The sequence below is a fragment of the Tenrec ecaudatus genome, chromosome 1 (genome assembly GCF_050624435.1).
Source record: "Tenrec ecaudatus isolate mTenEca1 chromosome 1, mTenEca1.hap1, whole genome shotgun sequence".
Taxonomy (NCBI): Eukaryota; Metazoa; Chordata; class Mammalia; order Afrosoricida; family Tenrecidae; genus Tenrec; species Tenrec ecaudatus.
The window spans coordinates 174,620,876-174,639,997 of record NC_134530.1 but is presented as its reverse complement, the minus strand read 5'-3'; the positions used below and the strand labels follow the sequence as shown (position 1 = coordinate 174,639,997).

The 19,122-nt window shown below is 39.5% G+C and overlaps 1 protein-coding gene across 3 annotated transcripts in view; it reads right to left on the bottom strand.

Annotated features, from left to right (window-relative positions):
* Positions 1 to 19,122, bottom strand: part of NUF2 (NUF2 component of NDC80 kinetochore complex) — an 84,555-nt gene that overhangs the window by 55,596 nt on the left and 9,837 nt on the right. For all 3 annotated transcript variants that reach the window (XM_075564250.1, XM_075564261.1, XM_075564241.1), the window contains exons 4-10: positions 18,480 to 18,556; positions 14,675 to 14,736; positions 7,685 to 7,782; positions 6,187 to 6,260; positions 4,880 to 4,973; positions 3,990 to 4,052; positions 968 to 1,105 (exon numbers count right to left, since the gene is read on the bottom strand). In XM_075564250.1, the coding sequence (XP_075420365.1) occupies positions 968 to 1,105; positions 3,990 to 4,052; positions 4,880 to 4,973; positions 6,187 to 6,260; positions 7,685 to 7,782; positions 14,675 to 14,736; positions 18,480 to 18,556 (606 nt within the window). The remainder of the gene's footprint in view (positions 1 to 967; positions 1,106 to 3,989; positions 4,053 to 4,879; positions 4,974 to 6,186; positions 6,261 to 7,684; positions 7,783 to 14,674; positions 14,737 to 18,479; positions 18,557 to 19,122) is intronic.

Below are 19,122 nucleotides of genomic sequence, written 5' to 3'. Positions count from 1 at the left end.
TGGATAACAAATTGAAACATAAATCAATATTTTAAATAACAGTTTAAAATTTCGTCAAGGATATTAAATTGATTACACACTTTTACCCCACCCCATCCCATCTCAGCATGTCACGTTTAAAAATAAATCATACCATGTGCCCCTATATCCTCTTTCTAAACCATGTGCTCTTGACCATCCAGCACCCTACACAATCTGCCTACTGCATTTCCCTCCATCATTATATTGCGCTACTCTCTCACTTACCATGCCCTGTCCTTGAGCATAACTTGTTCCTAATTACCTCACAAAATTTGCAGACTGTTCCCTCTTCTTCCAATACTCTGCAATATACAATGTACCCAGGTAACCTTAGCGCCCTGTGGCTGTCAGCATCATTTCCGCTTCCTTTCCTGGTCCATCTAATTGCTGCACTACCAAGTTAGGCTCCCAGCACCATGCTATTTCAGAGGCCTGTACTTGTTTCAGAGAAACACACTCTCTGCCATTGAGTCAGTGCCAACTCCTAACAACCCTGCAGGACAGGGCAGAACTGCCCTGTGGGTTGCCAAGACTGTGACTGTTAATGGGAGTGGAAAGTCCTGTTTTTTCCCTGCAGAGCAGTTGGTGGTTTTGAACTGCTGACCCTGCAGGTTGCAGCCCAACATGAAACCACTACACCACCAGGGCACATCATAGTTTATAATTATATAATTGATTTCAAATGTTCAATTACCTTTCGGTCTTGTAAGAAAGACACTGACTCTCACGAGGACAGGGTATTTCTGTTTTCATCACAGAGTGTAGCTTCAAATATTTAACATACGATTGAATTTATAACATAAATTATATTATCTATATCCACGTTAAAGAAGAGCTACAGGGTCACAATATAAGGATAAGTACAAATAAATCAGAAATTAGAAAATAATAACTAAACCAGAGTTTGCTAGAAAGAAAGAAAAAAAGTATTAAGAAGGAAACGAACCCTGGAATTTTTAAGCTTGTGGACGGTATCTTTCATTTTCTCTTTATAATTCTTTAGCTTCTCTGGAGAATCCACAATTTTTGCTTTCAGACTTTCTTGTACTTCTTTCAAAGTTGTCAGGGACAACTTCAGTTCATTCTGTTAAGAAAGCACTTTTAATTATTAGATAGAATCATAAACTTGGGGATGTGCCATCCCAAGAATAGGAAATAACAAAGTATGCTCCTGATAGTGAGATAAAGTGAATTCTAACTGTATCATCCCCTGGCTTAACAGCTCACATTTGCTACAGGTCAGGGATCAAGTTCCTTAGCAGATTCAAGATCTTTCATTATTTGGCTCTTGCTTTCCTTTCCAGTCTCATCTCTCATCAGTCCCCTATTAAGTTCTTAATTCTGGACAACTGAAGTGCTTTCTGCTTAAGCCAGTAAATATGGCCCACCTAGAAAATCATGATCCCACCACTTGGTGTGTTTCTAGTCATTGTTGAAAATTCTGTTCCCAATTCCTCTCCCTTCCACCTGTCATTGTAATTATTGTGCTCACACTGTACTGTAATTACGCATGTATGTCTCCTAACTGACTGCACCCCTTAGTGGTATGGACAGCTATCTTTGCTCTCTCTGAACCAGACACAGTAAGAGCACTCAGCGCTTAATTTCAAGTCAATGCTGTCATTTCATGAATGAAAATGAAGTATATCTGGGAATTATCTGAAAACTTCTATGCTAATCTGGAATTATGGAACAATAAAATCTTTGGATTGCTTTCCCAAATGTGTTGATGAAAATGTATATTGCTATTGCATTTATGTAATCTAGAACTACATACACTGACATGGAAAGATTTCTATGCAATATGAAAATATTAATGAACACAAAACCCACAGCTCAAGAGGAACACAAACCCATTTCTACCCACACAGAGCACACTCATGGTACAGTTGTGCATATGCAGCGCCGCCCCTAAACGGGAACAGGGCTGTGCAACAGGGCTTCCCATGCCCACTTCTACCTAACGCTGCTTGAGTGCTTCATAACAGAAATGTAGTGCGGTGCTGCTTATGCAGTTTGTATAATTTAAAACATTTCTATATACACTGAGAGGCAAAAAATGAGCAATCTGTTCCTGTTATTTTATTCTTACCATTTGGAAATCATCACACTATCTACTCTTTTTTTTTTTTAAAGAGAATCATTTTACTGGGGGCTCTTACAACATTCCATGCATCAATTCTTTCAACCATATTTGTACATATGTGGCCATCATTTTATAAACATTTACTTTCTATTTGAGCTCTTGATATCAGCTCCTCTTCGACTCTATTTTTAATACTCTACAAAATTAGAAATAATTTCCTAATGAGAGTATCAAATTTCATAATTTTTCTCCCGTTTTGAAAAGCCTAAATTGAACTACACCAAACAAGTCCACGAACAACTAAAAATACTGTTGGCACAAGGAAAAGGCACACCTTTGTACTTTACTGGTAGGAATGCCAATTGGTACACCTTCTCAGAAGTCAGTTTCACAGTGTGGTGAATTTTAAATGTGTATCGCTTTGGCCAAAGATGAAACAGAGCAAGGTGCACAAATATATATAAGCAATATATGGCTTGTGCTTGTAGCCCACACATGTACATACACAGATTTAAATTCGACAGCAGAAATACTTAGAAATACTATGAAGGTCCATGCAGGGGATGTGCAGGATCTATAGTATAGAGTTACTCTGAGCTGGAATAGGATGTCATATATGAAGGGGCTTCCAAAAGTTTGTTCAGAATTCTCAGTATTCTTTAACTCCATTTTCCACGAGTTTTTGGAAGCCTTCTCACACACACAAGGCACAATCAGATGCCGCCATTAAACTAAGGAAGGTTTTAAAGATGTAAGGGCTCTCTGTTGTAAGAGGGAAAGCACAGATCAGAGAACAGATCGAGAACATTTACACACTGTAATTTATGTACAATGGCACACAGATACAAGAGGGATTCAGATGACTCGTGAAAAAAACTGCACCATCGTTTAACTCCATTTTTTCCTTGAACTCTGAATCTGCCTGTTATAAATGGAGAAGTGTAATCTATGATACATAGCGAATCATGTGGTAAAACTCCAGGTGATTTTTACTTTGTTTACAATCTTACAGTGTCCAAACTCTTTTAAAAAATAAGTTTTATTGGTATATAATTCATACATCATACTATTTAATATTTTGATCATTTAAGAGTTGTCCAATCATCATCACTATTGATTTCAAAACATTTTGTTCTTTCTTCAACTCATTTTTGTAAATTCGCCCATTTCTTCCCAACCCTTCAATTTCCCTTAGTAATTATCATTAATATAGTTACTGACTCTATAGATCGACTTATCCTAGATTTCATATACAGAAAATCACCCAAAACAAAATCAAAACCCAACAGCAATGGCAAACTTTTATAAAAAACTCAATCAAAATGAAATAATGCATTAAGAACTGAGACAACTTTAAAATGGGTCATAAAGGAGATAAAATGATAAGATGTTACATTTTAACGTAACCAGATCTGGCATAATCCATTTTATAATGCTTTCTATTGGACAGCAGTGCTCTGAGCATCCTTGGGGATTCACCAGAAGCTTAATCTATGTGGCTTCCCTATCAATGGGTTTTGGGCTTTCACTGTCATCCACACTGTTCTGCAAACCAGGGGTTTTGGCATGTAACCTCTGATACCTTTCCTTCTTCCCGATTTGGATTTTATTACTTACAATCTTTGGATCATACAGGCTGGTATGCTTTTTTCTGTTGACCTAGTTGATGCCTCACTTAGATGGCTGTTTGTTTTAAGACAAACCTTTAAGAAGTTTCCATACTTTCTAAAGGGTATTTGCTAAGTTCATTGGGGAAAAAGGTTATTTTCATTTTGGAGGGAAAAAAATAAGGGAGAAACATTTGCTGATAATTACACAGTTAAAATACTCCTTCACATAATCTATCCAAACTTAAATGTTAGCTACATGAAAAGATGCTTACCAAACGCTTGGTTTTCTCGGCAATATCTGATTTCTTTTGGGAATTTCCTTCTTGAAGCACTACCTAAGGGACACAGAACACAATTGTTTTGTAATGATTAAAAAATAATTGAACTACTCAGTCGTTTCTTTCTATAAAATAAAGCTAACAAAAAGAGTAAGAAGAGAAATTTTTAAACTTTCTCAGTTCTTAATGCCAAAACAAATATTTAATGTATTAAGTTAACAGCTCAAATTAATTGTACTATTTACGTCTTAACAGCCTAGTAGATCCTTTAAAAAATATCTATATAGAAAAAGAAAATGCTTAAATAACCACAATTACTTCCTATCTATTGGGCACTACCCAAACTCTGAAACCTTAGAATCAGATCAGACACAGACACCCTAATTTCTATTTTGTGGTGATTTTCCTGAGTAAACAGCCAAAATTGAGTTTCCCAAAGAATAGCTTTCAAAGGAAAGTAACATGACCAAATGTTGAAAAAATGAACTATCTTGAGTTAGCTATTTAAGCAATAGCTGAGAGGTTCTGAGAACTGTACTGTTTTCTTAGAAAGTTTCAAATAGCCTCAGGCATCCCAGAGGGTATGCTGCCGAGTCAGGGTGCCTCAATGCAGTTTAGGTTCAGCAGGACTGAACAAATGCTCAAAACTTGAAGTCAACAACACAGAACAGAACTTTGTACCCAGTGCAAACTGCATGCTAGAATATTCAGTAGACTAGTTAGTGATGCAAAGTGGGTCAGACAATATATCCATTTCATTAGTGATTGAAAGCACTGTGCTCTTATCATACCACATGGCCTTCCACTCCTACAAAAACAAATTATCCCTTGCTCTCTCTCTCTCTCTTTTTTTCCTTTTAAGGTATCTAACAACACACACTTACTGTTTTTTGATGAAACTGATTCAGCGATTGTTGTAATTCCTGAATATCATCTGACAGTTGTTTAAATTCTTCTTGCTCTTCAACTGGAACAGAACTAAACACAGCAAAGTAAAATAATACTTATTGAGAACTTAACTTTGAAGGCTAAAATGAAATGCCTACTCTCAAATAGCTGAAGTCAAAGAAGCCATCTCCTTCCATGTTTCTGAATCGCCATCCCTCCACGACAGCTTTACAACAGCAAAGCTGCCCTCTATTCCACAGGAAAAACAAGGTCAGAAGAGTGTTTCCATTTCTGCCCCAAATCTCTGGGTTACTCACGGGCGTACACCCCACCCTTTCTGAAGGCACTCCTAATAAAATAAAGGGGCATCCCTTCTCCTGGCAAGTGCTAATTCCTCCACCTCTGCTCTGGTCCTCCTCTCACACGGCTCACTGCTGTGTGGTCCATTGCCCCCACTCCTCCCGCCCTTCCTATCAGCATGTACACACATTCAGGTTCTCAACAAACATTCGTTTTTGTCTACTGCTATCCATCACATGTGAATGTCATTTTCCTGGTAGTGGGTGCGATCCGGGCCCTGGTGGTATGGTGGGTCATATGTTGGGCTGCTAACTGCAAGGTCATCAATTCGGAACCACCGGAACTTTTCCCAGGGGCAGTGCGAGTCAATCCCATTGCGATGACTCAGAATGGACTTGATGGCAGTGAGTTTTTCAGAGTATATTCACTTTTTCATATTTTTCATTAGCTTTCTCTGTAACTCTGTTTATAGCTGTTGCTCATTTTCCATGATCATTTTTCTTATTAGTTTGCAAGAGCTTTTGTATATTAAAACATGACATGGGCCTTGCTATTGGTGATTAATGCTTGGCTGCATCTGTTTCAACTAACCTCTCCCGGCAGGACATTTTTCTGTTGATTTGATTTACAGGTTTTTTGGTTGTTTTTTTTACCATCCCCCTCTTTCTCCACTCTTTTCAGCTTACTATTGCCTCTAAAGATAATATTTGCCAAGGTCACGTTAGAAAAACTCAAAGATATGTACAAAATAGAGGGATTAAAAAAACCCTTCTATCTAAAATCATTATGCATAAGGAAAGAAGCAGTAGTTCTTAATTCTTTTTCCTATCTGAATGAATCACACAAAAAGCCTTACCTATCGAAGGGGAAAAATGTTTATCAGAATGAACTGGTCAGACAAGTAAAGACAAGAGGTTCCGATAGTTAGTGCTCACCTTGATGAAGGTGATATTATTCACAATTGCATTTTGAAATTATATTTATTTGTAAATCACCCACTTACTCAAGCTTCTCCAATTTCATTAATGCCTCTTGGTGTGCAATATTTAACTGCTGCATTTTGTCCACAGAAGATTTCTATTAAAACAATTTGAATAATCTCGTTAATATTTTCCAACGGAATCAGTCATGTGCTAAAAAATTCTACCAGCAAAATTACAAAACGTTCCTTCACTCTACAGATTTTATCTTTACCAATACAAAATTTAACATAGCATTACATCAATACAAAATTTAACATAACACTAGATATTCATGAGAAGCAGTTAGGAATTTACTTACTTAATCTCCACAAACGTTGAGCTGAGCTCTCCTAGGTGCTGGGCATTTCCAAGACTATCTACTCTCTGCGCTTAAGACTAAAAGCAGTCTCACAAGAGACAGAGACACTAATAAGCCAAAATCAAACCCACTGCCCACAAGTCAATTCTGACTCATAGCAACTCAAAAGACAGAGCAGACCAGCTCTGTAAGGCTTCAGAAAGTGTTAACCTTTCTCCTGAGGAATGGCTGGTGAATTTGAACCACTGACCTTTCAGTGGTGGACCAGCTCTTAATCAACTGCACCACCTGACTCCTCACTTACATGAATTAAAACATATAAAATAATTTGTTACAGTACTGAGAACAAAGAAAAGTGGCAACTAAACTCAACCGTGTGAAGGATTTCTAGAGGTCATGGGACAGTCTGGGCTATCGTAAAAACTGAGAAATCAAGCAAAACATGAGGAACTTGAAAGTTTGCAGAAAAATTCCGTTAATTCTTTTTGCTTAATCCATCAACTTTTCAGAGCACCCGTAGTGTTTGCGTGTACATGTATGAGCTTTGGAGCATGTATGTTATTTAGGGGACATAAGACAAGCATGAAGTGTGCAAGGAAGTAGTTATCTATACAAGTCAGGGTACCTGCAGCCTGGTGTTTTCTGATTGGTGATACTCTGGTGCTCTTTTAGATTATGATAGTAAACTGAAGATAAATGGGAGAAATCAGGCAGAGAACTCAGAATCTTTCTAAACTCTCTACCATTTTGAAGGCTAGAAAATATTTTTTTACTGGTTAAAATGACGGCCTTGAAACCAAATTATGTAATGCAGTTTTAGGCATGCACAATGAAGAACAAAGGAACAGGTAGGACAGTACTTAAATTGCAAATACAGCCCTTAAATATGTTAGTCAAAGAAAACTACAGTGTGTGTGCAAACATCAAAGCACAAAGAACATTTTCTCCAAACATGCGGAAGGGTCCTCCGTTATAAAGTTAAACTGGAAACCAGACCTCTCCCCCATTATCAAATAACAAAGAACGTCTCATTCTCAACTATCATCTCCAGTAGATACAAAATTTTATATAAATTTTATTATATATTTCGATAAATTTTATATAAATATAAAATTGACTCAAAGGCCATACACAACAATTTGATAACTGTTGACAAATTTACAGTGTATACAAATTATCAGTGATCTGGCTTGTGACCGAGAGGGGTATTTGAACCTTACGTATTGCCAAAGGAACTCCATGTACGTCTCCCGACAGGCTTCTCTGAAGTGAATGAAGTTGATGATGCCACTCAAAAACCGACAGGTCCGTTTAGCTTCTAAAACACGAGACGAGACTCTTATATTGTTTGAAATGTAATGAAAAACTGAAAATTCATCATCCCACCATGTGATCTGCTTATACACACAGAATTAAAACTGCATGCATAGAGTGCAGAACATATTTTGTAACTTAAGTCTCAGTTATTATTTTTGCATTTACATAATAACTAAGAAAAAAGCCAACTGGGCTTTTCACTGTTGGTCATGAAGGAATACTATGGACCATAATTAACATTCTTAACGGAAACATCCAGACAGCGACAGAGACCTGAACCAACAGGAGGGAAACACGAGAAAAGTGACACGAATGGGTTGAGCCATGACTGCTGCAGTTCACTGACGTAAAGTGTGTTCAAGTTACAAGCTGATGTGCACTTGTTTTACAACTAGATTTTCAAGAAGAATGTAGAGCATAGAGGTATTGCTGAGTCAAACAAAATCAGAAGCCCCAAATTTAGAGAGATCAAGGCAACTAGAATTTATAAAACTGAGTACTGAAGAGGGGGTAACTAGGAAGAAGAGCTATGAAGATAATTGAGGGGTTCCCTCAAGTTTTCAACTGAATACTAATCAATGCAAGAATATGTGAGAAAATCACCAGGAGAGGAAAAAGAAATATTTAAAATGGTACCAAAAATATCCAACACCCAACAATGTAAAATCTACCATGTTTGACAACCAGTAAAAATGACTCGGCAGGTCAAAAAGCCTAGCTAAACTCACTGTTATCAAGTTGATTTCACGCATAGCAATCCTATAGATCAGAGCAGACTGTCCCATAGGATTTCCAAGGCTGCACATCTTTACCAGAAGCCAATGGCCACATCCTTTTCCAACTGCCAATCTTTAAGTTGGCAACCAAGTATTTTAACTACCATACCACAAAGGCTCCTATGCATGTAAACAAACAGGGAAATATGCATAACAGAGAAAATCAACAAATAGAAACATATTCAAATACAACATAGATAATAGGCTGAAGGACCCTTGATGCTGTGGTGGTAAGTGTTGGACAGCGATCTGCATGGTCAGAAGAAGTTCAAAAATCACCAGCAGCTTCTTGGAAGAAAGATGGTGCTTTCTACTTCCATAAACAGTTACAGTCTCGAAATGAGTCAGCACTGATTTGATGGCAGTGAGTTTTGTTTTTAACAGATTTAGATGGTAAGAATGTGCAATCAGCCTTTATAAATACAGGTAGTCTCCAAGTTACAGCATATTCAAGTTATGGCAACCACCTATACTTTTTTGTTTCTGGGACATCACATCTTATCATTCTGAAAGGGTGTTGCATACAACGTTACACCATGTAACTTGCTGGTGTTACTCTCATGCCAACCTCCAAGACAAAATAAACATCCGGTTTACTAAGATCCTGATAATAAAGGCAGTAATGAAAAGAAAGAAAAATGAAAAGGTATTCAACATATACTAGAATCAACTATCAGAGCCTACTTACAAGGGAGTCATTGGAATGGAACCCTGAGGGAAACCAGGGACTACCTGTACATTCCATTTGTTCCAAGAAGGTAGAGGAGGACATAACAACCATAATGAGGAGAAAAAGAGGAAAACCACAATCAAGCTATGGTACTGCAAAATAAGATAACTGTTGTGGAAAATACACTAAATGGGATTTACAGAAAATTAGAATCCTGGATGAAAAGATTAGTGAAGTTGAAGACAGAGCAATAAAATCTATGTAAAATCAACAAAATATATCCTGGGCGATGGGACAGTATTAAGCAGCACAGCAAATGTGCAACCTAACAAATGTGTAACTGGTGTCCCATAAAAAGAAGAACAAGAATAGACATTTCCCCAGAAGCAATGTTAAGTTAGACGACATGGAACAACATCTTTAAAGCACTGAAGGACAGAATTCTATACCCAACCAAAACACCTTTCGAAAATGAGGAAGTAAAACCTTTTACCAACACTGTAAGAATGCTAAATAAAATCGTGCAGTGATCAAGAAAGCCATGCCATATAGGAATTTGGAATCTACTTAAAAGAATGTGAATACAAATCACCAAACCAAAGTTGCTGCCATCCCGTCAATGCTGACTCATAGTGACCCCTGTGGGTTTCCAAGACTCTAATTGTTCCGGGAGAAGAAGGTCCACACTTCCTCCCCGAGCTGCCAGCAGTTTCAAACTGCAGACCAGGCGGATAGCTGCCCAAGGCCTAACCACTACACCACCAGGACTCCCGTTGTAATCTTTAGAAAGGTAGAATACATGAGTACTATAGCACAGAGCTCAAGATTAGGAAAGTACAATTATATTATACTCTTCATGACAAAGGATAAAAGCTTTCCCTCGTAGATCTCCCTCAGTGAACAACATTAATAACGTCTGGTCTCATTCCAACTCAAAATAATACTGAAAGCTCTAGACGGTGCAGAAGAAAAAGAAATGACAGGCACCTTACAGCGGAGCTCTGGCAACGTAATGGTTAGCTCCGTGCTGCCAACCACAAGGTCATCACTCAAACCGACCAACCACTCTAAGGGAGAAAGATGAGTCTTTCTGCTCCTGTAACGACTCACAGCCTCGGAACTATGAAGTTCGACTCTACCCTATGATGATCCAAATTTTTCTTTAAAGTTTTCTCATCAAGACACTGCTATAAAACTGAACAGGCAGTTATAGGCTAGGAGAAAATATGTATATGTAATAAGTTAATAGTTTCAAACATATCTGATGAAGCTTTACAACTCAACTATAGGGCATACAAATTAGTTACAAAACAGGCAAACAATTAGAGCACACGGTTCACTCAAGCAGACAATAAGTATATGAAAACATGTTCATTGTTATTAATCATTAAGAAAATACATATTTAAACCACAGGAAGTCCCTGCACATCCTCCAGAATAGATGCAATGAAAAACTGAAAATATCTGTAAAAGGAAGGACACAGAATAAATGAAACTGTTATACAAAAGTGGTCACAAGGCAAAATGATAGTCACTTTAGAAAAATATGGCAGTTCCTTAATGTTCCAAAAAATCGGCAGTTCTACATGATTCAGAATTTCTCTCTTACTCAAAAGTTATAAAATCATTTGACTTACATATGAACAGTCACAACAACCCTGTTCATAACTAAAAATGAAAAGAATTCAAACTGGCCACTGAACAAGCTGTTGGATTACTTATATAGAATACTACCCAATGCCGATGAGTGGGTTTCAACTCATAGAGACCAACTAGGACAGAGTAGGACACACTCAGAGGGTTTCCAAGGCTGCAAACTGTCATGAAAGCTACACCCCTGGAGTGAGATGCAGCAACTAGGGCAGGGCCAAAACCAATCCAGAGATACAAATGGCAGTCAACTGATAAGAGGGGGAAAGAAAGAGAGAAAAAATAAGCCAAGGGGAGGGGAGGGGCAGGGCACTAAAACACCCAAGGGGAAAGTATTGTTTCTATCTCCACAGGAGAGGAAGAGAGAGACCAGGCTTCAATGTGATGTGACAAGATGTGAACACAACATACCAGCGTTTACCAGGAAACCAGTACAGATGTCTGTGGGGTCAGCCCCAATCCCCTGCTCAGAAGAATGCACTTCAGAGGACAGCACTGGGGCTACAGCTTGGGGAGAGGGGCGTGTCTTATTAGAGCACATGGGAGAAACAAAAAGGATGGAGAGGGAGGGGAGGACGTCCGGGCCCACCAAGTCCAGAGGAGGCTATTCCTGCTCAGAGCAGACAACACACAGAAAGGACCCTAGAGCCAGCCCCACCACGAGGCACAATGTCCGTCACTAAACCACAGTGTGGGGGATCATACTGGAGCCACAGTGCGGGAACTGTGCACAATCTGACTCCATCACGCTGGGGTGACACACTAAGGGCGTGCAACAGAGCAGCAAGGGCAGTAAAGTGATGAAATCCCCGGGGAATACCAAAAATAGACTTTGGAGACAGAGTGTGACACCCAGGCCAACAAACAGACCTTAACCTATTTATAGGCCTTTCCATTTGTGTCAGTAGCTTTCTTTTTGTTGTTGTTATTGTTTTGTTGGTCTTGACTTTCTTTGTTGTTTTATTTAGTTTTGCTGGGTTTGGGAGCTTATTAATGTATTTGCATGTCTATCTAGATAACATAGGTGGGAAAATAATTCATAGATGAAAAGAACGGGACCAATGATTCCAGTGGGACATGGGGAAAAAGGATGTGGGAGAAAGGAGGTGGAGAACCAAACCAGGGACAAGGAGTTAGTGAACTAAACTCAATGGAGAGAAGGGCATAGTACGTCTAGTGGGGCTTAATCAAAGGCAATGTAGCAGCGAGGAATTACTAAACCCAAATGAAGGCCAAATATGATGGTGGTACAAGAGGAAAATAAAAGGAAATAGAGGAAAGGACTAGGAGGCAAAGGGCATTTATAGAGGCCTAAATACAGGTGTATGTATATACACACACACACACACACACACATATACATATATATATAAATAAAACGAGAGGGGAATAGAACTACGTACTCATATCTATGTTAAGAATTAAGGTTGCAGATGGACATTGAGCCTCGACTCAAGTACTCCCTCAACACATCAACAGTTTGTTCTAATAACCTGGCATTCTGTGATGCTCACCTTTCCGACAAGTGCTGAAGACAAATGGGCGCATAAGTAAGTGTGGTGAAGAAAGCTGATGGTGCCCAGCTATCAAAAGATATAACGTCTGGGATCTTAAAGACTTGAAAATAAACAAGCAGTCCTCTAGCTGAGAAGCAACAAAGCCCATATGGAAGAAGCACACAAGCCTTTGTGATCATGAGGTGTCAATGGGATCAGGTATCAGGCATCTAAGATCCAGAACAAAATCACACCCATTGTGAAGTGGGGGTGTGTGCAGGCAGAGTGGAGACCCAAACCAATGCCCAGCTGTAGAGAATTGGACATCACCCTTCAGAGGGGTCACAGGGAAGAAATGAGCCAGTCAGGGTGCAGTATAGCACCAAAGGAACTCACAACTTTCCCCTAGTTCTTTGGTGCTTCCTTCCCCCTACTATCATGACCTCAATTCTACCTTACAAATCAGATTAGGTAGAATGGGCAGGGGGGGGGTAGGGGTGAAAATGGCAAGCTGATATCAGGGGCTCAAGTGGGAAGAGAATGCTTTGAAAATGATGATCGCGGCATATGTGCAAATGTGCTTGACACATTGGATGAATGTATGGATTGTGACAAGAGATGTAAGAGCCCCAATAAAAGTATTAAAAAAAAATCTTCATGAAAGCAAAGTGCCACATCTTTCTCCTAAGGAGCAAATTGCTGGTCTTCTGATTGGCAGTACAATGTTTAATGCATTGCATCCCTAGGACTCCTGAAATAGGATGCCACTCCAAAATAAAATGAAACAGACTATAGATAAATGCAAAAAACAAGCACGAATTTCAAAAGCATTATGGCTACATTAAAGAACTCATACACAAACGACTACAGATTTGTGATTACATTTCTATGAAAATCTGTTTTGTGTGAGTTAATTCGAACTCATAGCAACTTTTTCGAAATTCAAACTAGAGTCACTGTCGTAGGTTGCTATGCTAAGTAGCAGGTAGTTCGCAGGACTGAGCGTCAAAACTACAGCGCTAGAAAGCAAGGCAGTGGTTACTAGGGACCAGGAGGGGCTGGAGAAGAATGATGGCAAGGGAGCTGACGGGAACTTCCAATTAGGCATTTAAAATTTTATTATGTGGAAATGACACATCAATAAAACTATTAAAGACCGAAAGCACATCAAACCCCTAATAATAGAAAACACAAAACCAAAGTCACTGCCATTGAGTCTAGTGCCCATAGGACAGGGTAGAACTGCCTCTGAGTTTCTGATACTGTAACTCTTTATGGGTGTAGAAACCTTGACTTTCTCCCCTAGTCACATTAACCAACTTTAAGTATCAAATAATACAGCTTTCGATTCAGCTACCACAGCATGACTGTCCCAACCAAAATACTAAAAGATATTGTGCTCAGGGTTAAAAACAATTGTTATAGTTAATGAAATCTGTGTAACCCACCATGTAGCAAACATCACAGCTTGAATTCTGTATCAATGTTTATTCTCAAATATTCAAAATACTATTTCAATTAAACAATTTTTGCTTAATTCTAGCTAAAAGATTTTGAAAAATAGCTTTTCTGTAAATTTACAAATGAAAAACTTTCCAAAAGTAGAATATAAAAAAATTCGTTCTTAAAACGGTGACAAACTACCTAAAAGCAATTTAACGAGAAAAACTTGTTAAATACCACAAAATATAAGTGCTGTACTTCCAAACTCAGTACCGCTGAGGAGTTTCTGACTCCCGGCGACCCCGTAGGACAGGGTAGAATTGCTCCCGTGGGTTTCCACGACTGAACATCGTCTGCGAGTAGGAAGAGCATCTTTCTCCTGCAGAGCAGCTGGTGGCCACAACACCACAGGGCTCCCACTTACACCCCAGGAGTGTATCGTTGCCTCACTGCCACTTACTGAACATCTTAAATGCCAGCCACTGTCACAGCTTGCTAGTCTCAAAAGCAGGATGTTGTCAAACTTTGGTGGCCATCTCCAAACAGCCCCACTCCACAACAATGTGAACTCCAAACAGCCCCACTCCACAAAAATACAAGCTCAATGCTCAATTTATATAATAATGCTCCATTTTTAATGTTAAACATGAAAATGTAAAGCTGTTAACATGTTAAACAATATTTTGATAATTATCATTTCAAAAGTTTCTCATTCTTAGAGAAAATAAGTGCTATTACTATGAATAGCTATAATTTAGTTCCTTTACATTTTAGAGTATATTTTAAATATGTATCAATGGAAAGATGAAATATTAGATTGAAGTCAGAAAATAAAAATGGTTTTAAATTCTAACTTACTTGGATATAGAATATCAGCAATCTCAAAGTCATTCACCCGACAGATGGGGAGAAATGAGTCCCTTAAAGATGGATAGAAGAAAAAATATTGAAATTGTAAGTTAAATACCAAGTCCAAGGAAATAAACATTTTATTCTTTAAAAAGATTTCTATATATACAAGGGGGCTTCAAAAGAGTGACTAATTTTCATTTTCTTTTAATACCATTTCCCATAAATTTTTGAAGCAGTATTTTCTAAGGGCAGAGGTTCAAGTTAAAAGTCTACAATACTGGAAGAACACACCAGCCTGTGTGATCGAGTGGTCCCAAAGGGATCAGTTACCAGGCATCAAAGAACAAAAAATCATATCATTGACTGCACACCTCCATGATAGGATCGCTGAAGACAAATGGGTGCATAAGCAAATGTGGTGAAGAAAGCTGATGGTGCCCGGCTATCAAAAGAGATAGTGTCTGGGGTCTTAAAGGCTTGAAGGTGAACAAGCGGCCATCTAGCTCAGAAGCAAATAAGCCCACATGGAAGAAGCACACAGGCCAGTGCGATCACGAGGTGCCCAAGGGACCAGGTATAAGGCATCATGCAAAAAAAAAAGATATAAGTGTGTGTATGTATGTGTATATATGTGTATATGTATATATGTATGTGTATATATGTGTGTATATATATATATATATATATATATATATATCATATTAAATGAAGGGGGAAGTGCAGAGTGGAGACCCAAGGCCCAAGTGTCGACCAATGGAGATCCCCTCATAGAGGGGTTTAGGAGAGGAGATGGGTTAATTAGGGTGTGAGGTAGTATCGATGAAGAACACAGCTTTCCCCCAGATCCTGGATGCTTCCTCCCCCCAACTACCATGATCCGAATTCTACCTTGCAGGGCTGGATAGGACAGAGGCTGTACACTGGTGCATATGAGGGTTGGAGGTACAGGGAATCCAGGGTGGATGATACCTTCAGGACCAAGGGTGTGAGGGACAATGCTGGGAGAGTGGAGGGTGAATGGGTTGGAAAGGGGGAACTGATTACAAGGATCCACATGTGACCTCTTCCCTGGGAGAGGGACAGCAGAGAAGGGGGGAAGGGAGACTCCGGATAGGGCAAGATATGACAAAATAACGATGTATAAATTACCAAGGGCATATGGGGGAGGGGGGAATGGGAAGGGAGGGGGGAAAAAAAAGAGGACCTGATGCAAGGGGCTTGAGTGGAGAGCAAATGCCTTGAGAATGATTGGGGCAGGGAATGTATGGATGTGCTTTATACAATTGATGTATGTATATGTATGGATTGTGGTAAGAGTTGTATGAGTCCCTAATAAAATGTAAAAGAAGAAAAGAGAAAAAAATGATTAGGGCAAGGACTGTGCGGATGTGCTTTATACAATTGATGTATGTATATGTATGAACTGTGAAAAGAATTGTATGAGCCCCAATAAATTGTTAAAATAAAAAAAATGTAAAAAAAAAAGTCTACAATACATAATTCTATATCATGGAAATCTACTTTAAAAAAAACCCCACTTTTTACAGTGGATGAGGTGAGGGCTAAATGAGCAGATGAGTTTCCCATTCAAAGCTCATACCCTTTGTTTCATCATTCACTGCCAATGCCACAAGGTGCCAACACCTAGCCCACCTCCCCCCATGTTGCCTGTTCCTATACCTCCTCCTTTCTTAACCTTTCTGAATTTTGTCCTACAGTAATGCCTTTTACATCTCAAACGGTCGACTATCCTAAGGGGTGTGTACCTCGCTAGTATTATCATTTCCCTTATACATACGGCCATTGCTTGGCTGAAAATTGAGCCGTAGAAGTAAGCACATTTCCAGACCTGAAAGGCACTCAGAGCCAGAGTCTCAGAAGTTCCATCAGTCTCTGTTCAACCAATAAGCTCGTTCTTTCATTTTTCTGATACAAATACCCATGTAATGCCAGAGTAGAGTTATAGGTTCCAATAAACAGCACTGTGTAATTAGCTTTATTGTGCCAACCTGGCCAATAGGAACATGTGGGATTAATCAGGTCAGTTTGATTGGAGGGCAAAGAGATAAATGGCTCTGCAAGGCCCACCCGCGTCTCCCTTGCTCTCTGGTGGTCAGTGCATGATAAGAGTGTGCTGCTGCTGTAGCTAGTTCTGTGCCTCAATCTGTGAGCTCAAGGTTTCTTTAAAAACTGCTTCACCACCCTGCCAGTGCGTACATCACTTGCGCTTGAGGCTGGTGGATCCTGTTGCCTTGAGTTGATATCCCATCTGGAGCTACTGATGGTTGGTGACCCACCCTGCTGTTTTCTGCTTGCCTTGCCCGAGGGAGGATACTGCTGTGTGGACTAATTAGCTGTTAAATTCTTTCTCAGGGTATAAACCTATCCTCTTAAATAACCAGAAATGTCCTGGTTTTGTTTCTCTAGAGAACCCTAACACAAGCACACACTCCTGGAGGCGCTAAAACTTTTCAAGAACACAACACTTCCCCCCAAAATAGCAAACACTTTTAGATTAAAATTTCTTATACCTTCACTTAAAAACATCCCACGAAATTATCACAGGTTAAGGAAATTAACCTGTTTCATGGAAGCTTACAATTTTTACATGTACATGGAGGCTTACAAGCTCATGGAAAAATGGAATTAAGACAATGAAACTTTTCCAGAAGCTTTTTGAAGTCCCTTCATGTGTGAGATGAAGTGAAGAGGGATGTGGTAAAATGCCACACACACAAATCGTATCACTAAGAAAGTTTGTTATTGAGTTGAGTAGAACTCATGGTAACCTCTTATGTTGTAGAATAAAAAAAAAAAAACGAGAAACTGCTCCATAGTTATCTTAGTCGTTACCTTAATGAAGGAGATCATTAGGCCTTTCCATGTGCCTGTAGGCAGATTTGAACCTCAACTTTTAATTTAGCCGCCAGGCTGTGAGATGAATCAATTAATATGGCCCTTCTCACCATAATTCCTGATGTGATGTATTCTACTTCTGGATTCCATGCCTGTTGCTATCATTCCATTTTGGAGGGCATCCTCTGTTCAGGACTAGGGTGGGATGTATCTGTAGACTCCACCAGAAGGTGTAACTTAGTTATGTCATTATCCTTTGTTTTCTTAGAGGTACGGTGTGCTGACAGAAAACTAAGCTTCCATCAAGGCCGTTCCTCTGGGTATCACAGCCATCTTGGAGCAAGAGAGCCCAAGTTCAAGGGTAGAGCACGTTCCAGTTCTCTGTCTGAAGTGGCCAAGGCACAGACCAGAGGCACCAGAGACGAGGGGGCAGAACAAGAGGAGCAGCACTGAGACTAAGGGACTATGAGACAGAGCAACAGGCAAGCAGGCTGCCTGGTTGATGGAGGCAGAACCCATGGGGCCGCATGGCTGAGAGGCTGAAGACCAGAGAAAGACTAGGTTGCTGGCTGAGGAGAAATGTTGCAGTAGAGCAATGACTATATGCTTACTGTTTGTGGAACCTGCCTTTCCTAATAAACCCCCACAACTGTGAGCATTGTCCATGAGTAGGAGGTAGGAGTTGTAGGTGGTTATGCAATGGATTACTGAAACCAGCAGAGAAGTGGAATGCCACGGGAGGAACTGTTGGGGTCAGAGTCAGCAAATAAAGGATGGAGTGTGGAGGGATGTCGACCACTGCCTCCGCAATAGGGAAGCCAGAGATCAGACATGCTCTCCCACACTGCTTATTTTAGGCTACAAACTGTTCGTATTGCATAGCGACATCAAAGAAAACTTAAAGCTTAAGGTAAGTGTTAGTGTAGAATAAGTAAACAAAAGGCTTTTTACTCACAGATGGATAAATAGATTGCTGACTGGTAAGAAGCCCTCCATTATATGTGGATACATGACTTCGGAATTCACTGGCATCTAAGTGCAACAAAACCACAAAGTCTAATTAAATTACCCATTGATTAGACAAAATGAGAAAAATCAGCCACAAGAAATCTTAATCATATCTTAAGGTCAAAATATACTAACTTATTATCATTAAATTAAACGAACAAGCAATAAGGTATCCAGAATAAAATTTGGGTTATTCCTAATATTAATAATGTTAACTCATCAAAATCATTCCTACCAAGTTATTCTGACGCCTACTGACCATGTGTAGGAACCATGGTAGTACAGTGGTTACACAACGGACTGTGATGCCCATGGCTGGCAGTTCGAAACCACCAGTATCTCTGAGGGAAAAAGATTGGGCTTTCTACTCCTGTATTATAGTCTCGGAACCCACAGGGGTCGCTATGAGTCAGCACTGACTCGAGGGCAGTCAGTCTGGCGTGGTTATTAACCAGATGGCACTGTAAAATTGCGCCATGAGGTTTCCAAGACTGAAGCCTTTTTTTGAAGACTGTGATGCGGGTGACAGTTTGCAGAGCTAATTGGTTTTCCATCCAGCACTTCATATACATTCCTTCCCCCGCCCCAGG